We start from the raw sequence: 12,123 nt of genomic DNA, 5'->3' as shown, positions 1-12,123 counted from the left end.
CAATTTCCATTTTAATTTGAATTCAGGGTAATATCCTCCTCCATAATCTTTTAAAGCCATGATGAAGGAAATACAGTAGAGATTCCTCCCAGCAGGCTCCACTTTATCTTGTCTGTTGTTTAGTGGGTGGGAGGGAAGAGGAAATGTGTGTGTGTGTGTGTGTGTGTGTTTTCGTGTAGAGGGTGGGGGTGAAAGTATGTTTGTTTTGAGTGTGTTGGTGGAGGACTGGGGGGCTGGTCTGTGGTGCGCTAGCAGGGCAAGGAGCCTTTAAAAGAGACTGGTTCTGCAGCAGTGAAGCTCGGAATCAAACCTGGAGTTGCTGTGCGCCACCGGTGGAAAAATAAATTGCTTTTTTCTGTAGTGGGTTTTTTTTTTTTTCTTTTTCTCCCCCCCCATTTGTGACAGGTTCACTCCTCGTGCATCCATCCGGTGATCACCCCGCGTGTGTTGGGGTAATCGAGGAGTCTGAAAGCCACAGTGTCCGGCGGCGACGGTTACGCACAGGCTTGCAGCCGCCTCTGTGCGTGCGGAGGAGAGGCGTCCACCATGCTCTTCCCCTCGGAGAGCTCCTGCAACAACACGGGCAAAAAATGCACCGAGCTGTTCAACTTCACGCAGCAGCTGGAGACCGGTGCCGCCGCGGACGCTGGGAACATCAGCGGGAGGAGAAACGCCACCGACCTGTTTGGACGGAACGAAGAGGTGGCCAAGATCGAGATCACCGTCCTGAGCCTCGCGTTTCTCGCGGCCGTGGTGGGGAACCTGAGCGTGCTGCTGGCCATGTATAAAACCCGGCGGAAACCTTCGCGCATGCACCTGTTCATGAAACACCTGAGCCTGGCGGACCTGGTGGTGGCCTTCTTCCAGGTGCTGCCGCAGCTGTGCTGGGAGATCACCTTCCGTTTCTACGGGCCGGACTTTCTGTGCCGCATCGTGAAGCACCTGCAGGTGCTGGGCATGTTCGCCTCCACCTACATGATGGTGATGATGACCCTGGACCGGTACATCGCCATCTGCCACCCGCTGCAGACGCTCCAGCAGCCCACGCAGCGCGCGTACATCATGATCGGCTCCACCTGGGCGTGCAGCCTGGTCCTCAGCACCCCGCAGTATTTCATCTTCTCCCTGAGCGAGGTGCACCCCGGCTCGGCCGTCTACGACTGCTGGGGACACTTTATGGAGCCGTGGGGTCTGCGCGCGTACATCACCTGGTTCACGGCCGGAATCTTCTTCGTGCCGGTGGTCGTGCTGGTGTTCTGCTACGGATTCATCTGCCGCACAATCTGGAGGAACCTCAAATACAAGACCCGGAGAAAGAGCGTGGGCGCGGTGGCGGAGGCCACTAAGGACGGGATCCTGGGCAGGAACTCGGTCAGCAGCGTCAGCACCATCTCGCGGGCCAAATTACGCACGGTGAAGATGACTTTCGTGATTGTGGTGGCATACGTGCTGTGCTGGGCGCCGTTCTTCACCGTGCAGATGTGGTCGGTGTGGGACGAGACCTTCTCCTGGGACGGTGAGTTTCCTGCTCTGTCTACCAACGTTTTTTTCTTTTCATTTGAGTTCATTCAGGAGCCTGAAGGGAGGAATAATTAACCAGTATTTCCCAAGAAACGCGCAAAGATTACAGAAAAGTCTACAAAATGTTCCAGAAAAATTGTTTTTTTTCCTCTATTCCATCCAGGGGAAGGTGTTGTTATGACGACCAAAGACACAGCTTTAGAAACTGGTTAAAAACTCTGATTTTCACTCCAATCAGGAAGAAATGTGTTTGCGAAACCTCCACAGAATCATTATCTTTAGCCACACCAAGTGGAGAGGTTGGTCAGTCCACCACTTTAGTCCAGACTGACATGCCTCTACAACTATTAGACAGACGGCCGTGGGATTTTGTGCAAGCATTCATGGTCCCCAGAGGATAGATCCTACTGACTCTGGTGATCCTCTGGCTTTTCACCCAGCGCCATGGTCATGCTTTGACCTTAATGCCGACGTCAGCCTGCTGACCCAGGGTGTCTGCCGGTCCTGAAAAATCGTTAAAAGGACAGACTTCCGCGAAAAAAAGGCCGTAGAAGGTATTAAAAAGTCTTAAATTTCATGTATGGGCAGTAGGCAGTTATGTGAGTTAAGATATTTATCGTTCCAGACTTCTAACCTTATGTAAAGTTTATATATGAACCTTTAATGAATTATATCTTCTTAATCTGCTAATCCACCTGTCCTCCATACGTGCATTTTCTGCTGCTTTTTCAGGTCCAGCTTGTGTTTAACGATTACTAAAGGACACTATTAAGAGTTATTGTTATAAACAGCTGGGAAGTACTGACAAAAATGTGATATAGATGTCCATAAACTCACGCGCTTTTGCTTTCTTTCATGCATACAACTAATCATTTTCAAACCGGTATGACTGGGAAACAGGTACTAAATTTCACCCTATTTGGTATTAAAAATGTCTTAAATTTAAACCTGCAGTGTCTCCCCCTTCTTGCAGCGAGAGTAATTACACAAATACTCTCAAATACAGAGAAATTTCCAGTTCCAGGACAATCAATTCTTATTTAGGTAGAGTAAATGTACTAACTACAAAGCGTGCTACAAATATTTTACCAATTGCAATCTGTCCAAGAGTATAGTAACCACCTCCGTCTCCGTGGTTGTTGCTCCCCTCTCCAGCTCTGGCAACGTGGCCGGTTGACGTCAAACGCATCGCTACCGGTGACGCCGCAGACGCCGGATTTAAAACTCCAGTATACTGCGAAAAAACAGACATTTACGGGATTTCACCTGGCGCCGATAGGCTTACTCAGACCTCTATGAGCTTGTATGGCGAGGGCTTGAATGTGACAGACGTTCACCCATATGTAAAAATCCCGCACTCCAGCTTTAACTCTGCGAACGCTGCAGCAAACATATACTAATCAGCACTAAACACAAAGTAAAGCTGAAGCCTTATTTTACAGGTGCCTGACTGTAAAAAAAAAAAAAAAGTATTGGACACATTAAAACTTTGACCATCAGTTCTTACCACATGCAAAGTTTCCAACTAAAAATATTTCCACCTTTTCAAACTATCAATTAAAACGCAGGTGTAAAGGTGTGGACGATCCCCCAGCAAATACGGAAATACTTTAATTGGGAAAAAAATGTCTGAATGTGTCACTGCACTGACTGCACATTTGAGTTTAAAAGGCCAAATACTTGTATTACTAATTTATCTTTGGAACAATTCTGTCGTGTGTTTTTCAGCTGGAAACATTGCAAACTGTCCACAGAATAAATTAAAAAGGGCGGGTGTTTGGAATTTTATTAAAACTCAGTCATGTGCAGTCAGTGTAGCATGATTTTCACAAGAATTTTACTTTCCAGCCTATAAGTCTGTAAAAACCTGCCTCAGTCAGCCTGTAGGAGCTGCTCACCCACTTGAGGAATTTCGTCATGGCTTGCAAAGAGAGTCTTACTGACTCATGACAGTCCAAGTGCTGCTTTCAGACATTTTTGAGCTTTTTGACCCTGACGGTAATGCATTTTCAGAGGGATGTAGCGTTCTCGTCCTTGTAGCAGCAGCGGCAGCAGCGGCTTAAATCCAAAAATTTTAAAAGTGTTGGAAAAAGCATCCCTTTCCGTGTGCACTGAAATCAAACTTTGACCAGTTTATCAGGACGGATCTCTGAATCTTGATCCACACTACTATGACAAACACAAATGTTTCAAACATACAGATGCCACCAGGATTGCAGATAGAAGGACTGAGACTTTTCAGATAAACCAACAAGACTGTTGGATTTAGTTAAAACTGGAGACAGGCCTAAATTTATTACTACGTATTAATAGGAGTTTTATTTTTCCTTTTAAAATTCGTCAATACTATGTAATATTGTCAGCAGTCTTCAGTGCTAAAGTCCAAAATGTAAATGATTACCAATGATTACCAAGGAAGGCTCAAATTGGCGCTGGAGGTGAGAATAAACATTCAACAGGCGGGTCGGTGACTCAGAGCTAAAGCACGACTCCCTCCAGAGAAAGAGTAAACACCTCAGATCAGCTGTTCACATCTCAGAGCGTGCCTCATATGTCTTCCTGTTTCCCTGCAGACTCTGAGAACACCACCGTGACGCTCTCCGCCCTGCTGGCCAGCCTCAACAGCTGCTGCAACCCCTGGATCTACATGATCTTCAGCGGCCACCTCCTCTCGGACTTTGCCGGCAGCCTGCCGTGCTACCGCCGGCTCAGGAGCAGGTTCGGCCACCAGGATTCGGATAGCAGCATCCGCCGGACAACGCTGCTGACCCGCTTTCAGGGTCCACGCCTTTCGGAGCCGTTCAGAGACCTCAATCCCATCCCTAAAAACTATCCGCAGGTCCCATCTGCATCCTGACCACCGGAAACGCCGTCTGTGTGTGTGTCTGCTTAGCTAAGACGACACAGAAAACATGAGCTGTTTAAATCTGCTGGTCTGCAGCAGAGAAGGAAGGTATGATCTCATCTGAAGGTGCGGTCGCACCTACGGTTTTTTTCTCTTTGGTCCAAACCAGAGTGGAAAAGTTTACTCCGTGGCAGTTTTTGATGTTGGTTTGTTTAGGTTCACACTGCTGTTGGAAAAAAAGGTTTTAGTAACTCGTTTCAGTCCGCTGGGTTGGATCCTTTGGCGTGTAAAACAAATCCAGCCACTTTAACTTCAGCTATTAGCATGCCGCTCTTGTCTGTGCTCTTTGCTGTGATTAAGTGTCAACACTATGAAATAGGGCTGAGTACGAGCATCTGCCCACACTGAGATTCACTTTGCGACGCATGAGGAAACTGCTGGCTTTCATATGTCAAGATACAGTACATGTCTTTATGGGGTTGTTTCAGTACAGTCTGACTCCTAATGAGGAAACATACTAGCCGCTGTTCAAATGGAGGTGCTCCCCAAACCAGAACTACACGAGTAAATAAACTTTACAGTGAGAATAAACTCTCCCATGTATGGCTTGAATGAAACCAAATGTGATGTTGTGTGTAAACTACAGCGAGTACGCCTATGGACGAACATGTTTCACATTTAATGCACAATTCTGTATATTTGCTTGGAGATTGGGTATAATTTTTTAATGTCTGTGGCAAGTTTACAAGCTTAATTTTTAAGAGACTTAAAGGATAGTACCACGAAAAGACATGTTCATCCTTCCATTGGTTCCTACTGAAAACATAAATCTTTTTAAAAAAACCCACCCCACAGTTATTTCCTGAAACAGCTAGATATTGTAGTTTTTAAACAAACAGGAGGAAAAAGTGCATTAGCTGGGGACTATTTTCAGCAGTGGATGAATCCATGGTGCTCTTGTGAGTACTTGGGGCAGCAGGACCGTGTGTGTGTGTGTGGGACTGAGTTTTCAGCAGAAACAAGTTATGAACACATCACTGACAAAGCAGTTACAGAGCAGCATGATCATTCATTTGGAGTCATGTCTGTGTCACCTGACGAATCTAAGTCCAGTATTCCCGCTTCTTTTAGCTCTGGTTTTGGTCTCCACCAGTTCCTGACGGAAATATCTGGGTCTTTAGCTGCTAAATGCTCCACTACGTTCACCGGCTGGCCTCTGACTGCGTCCGTCTGCTGTTTGCTGCTGAGCAGGTTGTGGACAATGGCTTTTTAAAGCCGTTTCTCTGAAAACAGCTGCCTCCTGCGGCCGAGAGCGATGCCATGAGAGCAGTAAGGGCGACATAACATTAAAATACGAATTAGTGGAGGTGTATTTACGCAAAACTTGTGAAAATTTGAAAACAAATTTTCTCGTATGCTCATCACTGACTGTCAGTAACTCATACCGCCATGTGTCAAACTATGCAAATATAATTCTTTAAATTTGCAGCTTTACACACACACGCACATAAAATGTAATACAGCACGATCAGCACTCCATTTACGAAAGGTACGAGGGCAACAGCTATTTTTGTTATCAGTTATTTTCTTGATCATTGATTAATTGTTCCATCTCAAAAAAAGTCCAAGCCCACAAAGAGATATTCAGTTTACTGTCAAAGTAGCAGTGGTGGAGGGTAAGTGATTACATTTACTCAAGTACTGTACTTTCAGTGTACTTAAAATTTGAGTTTCTTGTACTTTGAGTATTAATTTTTTATGCGACTTCATACTTCTACTCCACTACATTTCAGAGGGAAATATTGTACTTTACTGCCATGGTTACTAGTTACTTTTCAGATTACGGTTTTACAAACAAAACATGATCATCTTATAAAACATGATGCATTATAATAGATTAAACTATAAAAAGTAGTACTCTGACAATATTAAAACTAAGCTTATAAATATAAAATAAATATAAGATAAACATGTAACGCTGTGGACTTTTACTTTTGATACTTTAAGTATGTTTTGCTGCTAATACTTCCGTACCTTTAAAGTAAAATTTTTAATGTTCACTTGTAATGGAGTATTTTTATAGTGTGGTATTGCTGCTTTTACTTCTTCCACCACTGCATAGAAGACCAAAAAAAAAAAAAAAAAAAACAACTTTAACTATTACACATTAAACTCTCATCATCATTAATCTCTCTCCCGCAGATTAATTTCCTGTCCATCTACTAGTTGATTAATCACCTCTACAAGGCACACTCCCTTTTTTAGCACAGTCTCCTCGGTACCGTGTTATACTTTAGTTTGGAATTTTTATGTCCTGAACTTAATTATTTTTACAGTCACGCTACAAGTCATGTTACAGTTAATGTGAGTTTGTTCAAGTGTAAACCATCATCAGCCGCTGTGGCTATTAAATGGAAGAGTGACAAAGGTAACAAATTTAATGATCAATATACACTATGTTGATGATAATTAAAATTGCACTTTGTTTAATATAAACAATATTAACCCTGTAAATATACATCTTTTGGTTGATCTTGTTTATAATGTCCAGTTGCGCACACACACTGACACACTGTCACACTCTCGTATTGCTTTGCATCAGGGTCTTTAACAGCTCAGCTTCATTCCCGGATTTGTGTTATTGTTGTTGTTGTCGTCGTCGTTAAAGATGTTTTATTATTGTAATGTATTCTGTCATCTGTGTATTGTTCTAAAAAATATATATAAATATATTGCACATGTTCTGAAGAAAGATAAATGTAATTCCTTGTACCCTCATATGATGTCTAACTGTTTTCTGCTTCTCTGTTTGCATATACGGAAACACATGTCACGTAACCTTATCAAAAATCTTTGTTTACATAATGTGTTTCAGTTGAAAAAAATGCACATCGGTCAATATATCATTATCAGATTTCTTTGAACCCTCAAATATCAAAATCGGTTATCAGTCGGTCTCTACTCAGCACCACTAAAACCACACTTTTTGAACGACCATCCACCATTGCTCCTACACTCTCACGGGATTTCCTCCCTTTCTACTTACACTGGAAACCAGGAGTTGTTGAGAAAAAAAAAAAAAAGAGAAAAAAAAAGATGCGTTCCATCTGGCTGCAGCGCAGGGTGCCGTATGTACTGTAGGTCTATGAATCCTCTCTCTCATCTCCGACCGAGGGGCTGAACACTTTAAACGTCCGGCCTTGATTCGTCTGAAATGATAAAGGAAACAGATGCCGGAGCTGCAATCACAAACTGATGCGCAGGACAGGGCAGAGAGAGCAGCAGAGAGGTTGTCAGCTGCAGGAATTTCAATGTTATTGATGCTGTAAAGGCCACAGTGATTGTTGGTGGAAGCCATTATGTAACACAGCAGGTGGAAGCCATTGTGTAACACATTTCATCTTGTGATTTTTGATTGAGTTTTTTTTTTACAGGAAAACGTAAACCCTGCAGGTTGAATTGAAAACTGAACCCCGCGCTGAGCCTGAGAGGTGGTGATAAGAGAAGCTATAATTTATAATTTCCTCTTTGAGCTCACTTGATGAGTTTGAAAGTGCCTCCCAGCCACAAATCTGAAGTTCAACAAGTTCCCCCGTAGTCTTGTTTGACCCTCCCACTGCAAGACAGCATCATCACAAATATTCACTGGTGTTTTGGGCCTGGTTTGGTCCAATATTCACTGGTGTTTTAAGCCTGGTTTGGTCCAATATTCACTGGTGTTTTAAGCCTGGTTTGGTCCAATATTCACTGGTTATTTAGGCCTGGTTTGGTCCAATATTCACTGGTGTTTTGGGCCTGGTTTGGTCCAATATTCACCGGTGTTTTAAGCCTGGTTTGGTCCAATATTCACTGGTGTTTTAAGCCTGGTTTGGTCCAATATTTAATGGTATCCTACACAAACATGACTGCAATAGTCAATCACTCACAGTTTTATGCAGAACTAATCCTTTTACTTTGATGTTTTAAGCACATTTAACGGTCAGTACTTCTGTACTTTTACTTTAGTAGGACTTCGAACGCAGGACTTTTACTTTAGACTGCGTACTTTTAACACTGTGGTGTTGCTACTTCTTAAACCACTAAAAATTTCACAAGAATTGTGTCTGTGTCATTAAATAGTCAGAAATGGCGACGCCGCACCCACGGAAACAAGAGTTTACAGCCACGCTAGTGTCCCTGTGAGGCCGCAGTACTCAGTGTAGAGGCCTCATCTATTCGTGTGGGGGTGATTTCAGCAGAAAGGTCAACAGCTACAGAGGAATAGAAAATGTGCTTATACGCTTCCTTACCAAGGACAGATACGGAGATTGGTACAGGTGAGCGCGAAGCTATGGCTAACCTAGCTTAGCATAAAGACCTGAAACACGTTAAAACAGCTAACCTGGCTCGATCCAAAGGCAACACAGTCCCCTTTGACAGCCCCTCTAGAGCTCATTAATTAACACATATCACCCGTAAAAACGACAAAAACCAAATGGGGCGTTATGGGGCCGGAGTATTACCTGGCTGGGACCAGAAAGTTCCTGGAGTCTCCGCCGGTTGTCTGCTAACTTTCGGCAATTAAGTAAATAAACATTTTTCCAAGATGTCATACTTTAAATTTGAAGGTAACTAGTCAAAGTACGGGACAAGCTCGTCCGGGTACCACGGATATCGCGAAAAACGCCCATAAAACCGCTTAGAAATCAGAAGAAGAAGAAAAAAAAAGACGCTTCAGAACTTGCCCGAGAATCATCACTTTTTAAAGTTTTCTTCAGCATCACAGCTATCCAGTGACAGTTGTCTCTACATCCATGGGTACACTGTAAACGGGAGCTACTAATAGCTAATTCGGCATACTTTTAATGGTGCCAGTTTGTGAAAATGTAAACCAATACAGGCTAATAAAAGCTGGTCTCACAGGAGAATACCAGTGCCAACCTGTAGCTGACATTACAGCAGCAAATTTGATGAGCTTTTAAAGGGTCCTGCTCTCCTGAAGGTTTTAATTTTTTTCCTGTTATATGGGTTCCCAAATTTGCCTGCATATTGGTGTTTATATGTTTCCAGCTATTAGATTAAAATTTAATTATTTATTTAAATATTTATTATATTTATAACATTTATATATTTTTTTTTACTTGATTTTGATGTCATTCCGGCCGGGATTAAAATTAAAGGCAGTGCTGGAGGAAGTACTCAGATCTTTTACTTAAGTAGCAGCACCACACTGTATAAATACCCTTTTACAAAGTAAAATTACTGTATACAAAATTTTACTTAACGAAATGTACAAAAGTATTAACATAGAAATACACTTAAAAAAAAAAGATGTATACTTAAAGTAGCAAAAGTAAAAGTGTTCATTATGCAGGACAGACCATTTCAGAATATTATGTATTACATTATTGGATTATAGTTATTAAAGCATTCAGGTGTACATCACTGTGATGCTGCAGCAGGTGAAGGTTAGGCTAATTTTCACTACTTCATTCAGCTGGGTTACTTTAATCTGTGGTAATACACCATAATTTGTCATCGGAGGGAATATATATTACCGGGAATTAGGTAGTACCAAATACCAGTAACACTATGTTGGCTGTGTTCACTGACAGGCTCAGATTACCATTATAAGTGTTTGACAACGTTATGGAAAGGATCCCTACAGAGATGGACCTTTTTACTGACTCAAAGAGTAAGATCCCTTTTGTTTAACCAGAAACAGCCGTTATACTGCCACTGCTGCCTCGATCGGTTAGTTTGTTTGTGGTACGGTGTGACTTTCAGTGGTGGAAGAAGTAATCAGATCCTTTACTTAAGTAAAAGTACCATCACAGCCATGTAAAAATACTCAGTTGCCAGAATCAAGTACCAGGTCAACGAAATGATTGTAGCTAATGACGTTACCTCCACTCTGTCTGCAGCAGGCCTCTCCACTCTTGGAACGGCATTTTTCTTCAGGAAAAAAGTGCTTTGGTGCAGGATTTCTTCTCCTGTATGGCTGACAGTAGTCGTCCTGGTCAAAATGGTCACGGCAGTGGTAGACCATCAACTCCTGTGTTCTGTGAGGTAAAATTAAGTGTTTTTTTTTTCCAATGGAGCCTGTTGGCTTTGAGCAGAGCGATGTAACGGCTGTTTCTGGTTAAACACAAAGGGTCATACTCTTTGACAAAAAGGTCCATGTCTGTAGGGATCTTTTCCATAATGTTGTCAAAGACTTATACTAACAATCTGAGCTGTTCAATGGTATAAACAAACACTTTTAGTGAACATACCTTGACGCGGACAAATGCCCAGTTGGATTACATTGCAGCCGTTTCACTGTTGCTGGTTAAACCGTTCTTGGTCAATATTGGACCAATTCCAAACATTTTTGTCCCTATTAATGATTTAGACCCAAAAAGATGGAAAAATAAGGCCCAGGTTTAAAAATACCAGAATTACCCTTTAAACTGGTGAACAAGTCATGCGTCCCGATGCCTTTAACCACAGTAAACGGTGATGGGACCTCACCAAAGTTGTTCAAAGCTTATAACTTGTGGGGTCCCTCAGGGGAATGTCCTGGGGCCATTATATTTTGTATTATATATAAATGAATTAAACTCTGCCTGTTTTATTTGGATCTTGAGTCAAGCAAAGACAATATCAAGTTTTACAATTAAGGTTTGTAAGGTTGGTCAGACCGTAATAGCAGCTAAAACTGTTAAGTATTTAGGTTGCATCTCATATAATTGGCTCTCAGGGGAAGTTACTTCACTAAAACTCTTTGCAAAATGTGTCAAAAGTCTAAATTCTTACCCATGAAAGCACCTCTGCTTGACAGTGTAACATCAAAAATTCTGGCTGGGGGGATTATGTTGGCACCCTCTGGTACAGCAGCTCTCCACAACTCATTAAAAACAAGCTAAGGGCTGCAGATAATAAACCCTGTAGGGTCACATCTAAATGTTCTTCACAAACACATCCAGACCTGGCACATTTTCAATATCTCAATTTTCTTACAGCGGAAAGAAGAATTATGCAAATTAAGTTGGATCTCCCTTACAAAAATGTAAATAATACAGCTTCTGCTTACTTAACTATTTTAGTCTCATCAGCGATTATCATAATTATGCAACAAGAGGCACTTTAACAGATGTTATTTCTTTTAGATTCAAGAGTTCTACGGGCAAAGTCTGTGTCTATCCATCTTATATTTACTTTTAATCCATCAATCCATCCATCCATCCACCCATCCATCCATCTTAAACTTATGAATAAAAATATCATTATCATTTTACCCATCTACATTCACAGTTAATCAATAAAGTTGCCCAGGGCCGACGAAAATATAATTTGGCATCAGCGAAGCAATTTATGTACAATTAGCAGGACTTGGCCTAAAACCTGCAAACCCATTCAAGTAACTTAAATCCTAACTACTGTGAATGAATCGAGGGTTTATCCACGCGGTTACCACGCAGAGCGTGCACAGCCTCGTGTCTGCTTTAGAGGAATGTCAGTTTACTATAGAATCATTCACGCTGTCCAAAGGGACGCCTTTTATCATAGAGCTTAATGCAGGAAAAAGGGAAGGGCATTGTTAAAGACAGGAAGCGCAGATTAATGTGGCGAGAGCGAGGCCAGCGTCTTTAAAAGAAGGCGGCTTTCATCATTAACGACCTCGGGTGGAGCCCCATCCTGTGCCAGGGATTTAAGTGCCTTATATCTTTCTATACATCACTCCACCTCCTTTTCCTCAATTTGCATTCAGTCCTTCTGTCAGTCTCCGTAAACCC

The 12,123-nt window shown here is 42.3% G+C and overlaps 1 protein-coding gene and 1 long non-coding RNA gene across 2 annotated transcripts; one reads left to right on the top strand and one right to left on the bottom strand.

Moving 5' to 3' along the window:
* Positions 1–431: 431 nt before the first annotated feature.
* LOC120803844 (arg8-vasotocin receptor-like) lies at positions 432–5,064 on the top strand. Its single transcript, XM_040152818.1, has 2 exons — positions 432–1,516; positions 4,095–5,064. Exons 1-2 carry the CDS (start codon positions 547–549, stop codon positions 4,376–4,378), a joined length of 1,254 nt encoding a protein of 417 aa, XP_040008752.1. The 5' UTR covers positions 432–546; the 3' UTR covers positions 4,379–5,064.
* On the bottom strand, positions 3,394–9,303 carry LOC120803853. The gene is made up of 4 exons (XR_005709385.1): positions 8,869–9,303; positions 7,413–7,575; positions 4,505–4,592; positions 3,394–4,414 (listed from the first exon to the last, which is right to left on the bottom strand). It is a non-coding gene; the product is annotated as an uncharacterized LOC120803853 (long non-coding RNA).
* Positions 9,304–12,123: the final 2,820 nt, after the last annotated feature.

The sequence above is a fragment of the Xiphias gladius genome, chromosome 2 (assembly GCF_016859285.1).
Source record: "Xiphias gladius isolate SHS-SW01 ecotype Sanya breed wild chromosome 2, ASM1685928v1, whole genome shotgun sequence".
NCBI classification, from domain to species: domain Eukaryota; kingdom Metazoa; phylum Chordata; class Actinopteri; order Istiophoriformes; family Xiphiidae; genus Xiphias; species Xiphias gladius.
This window is presented reverse-complemented; position numbering and strand designations above follow the sequence as displayed.

Bases quoted from the DNA above. Each gene is read 5' to 3' on its own strand.
- LOC120803844 (XM_040152818.1), top strand. From the start codon at position 547: ATGCTCTTCCCCTCGGAGAGCTCCTGCAACAACACGGGCAAAAAATGC. The intron at 1,517-4,094 runs GTGAGTTTCCTG...GTTTCCCTGCAG, and splicing joins CGAGACCTTCTCCTGGGACG to ACTCTGAGAACACCACCGTG.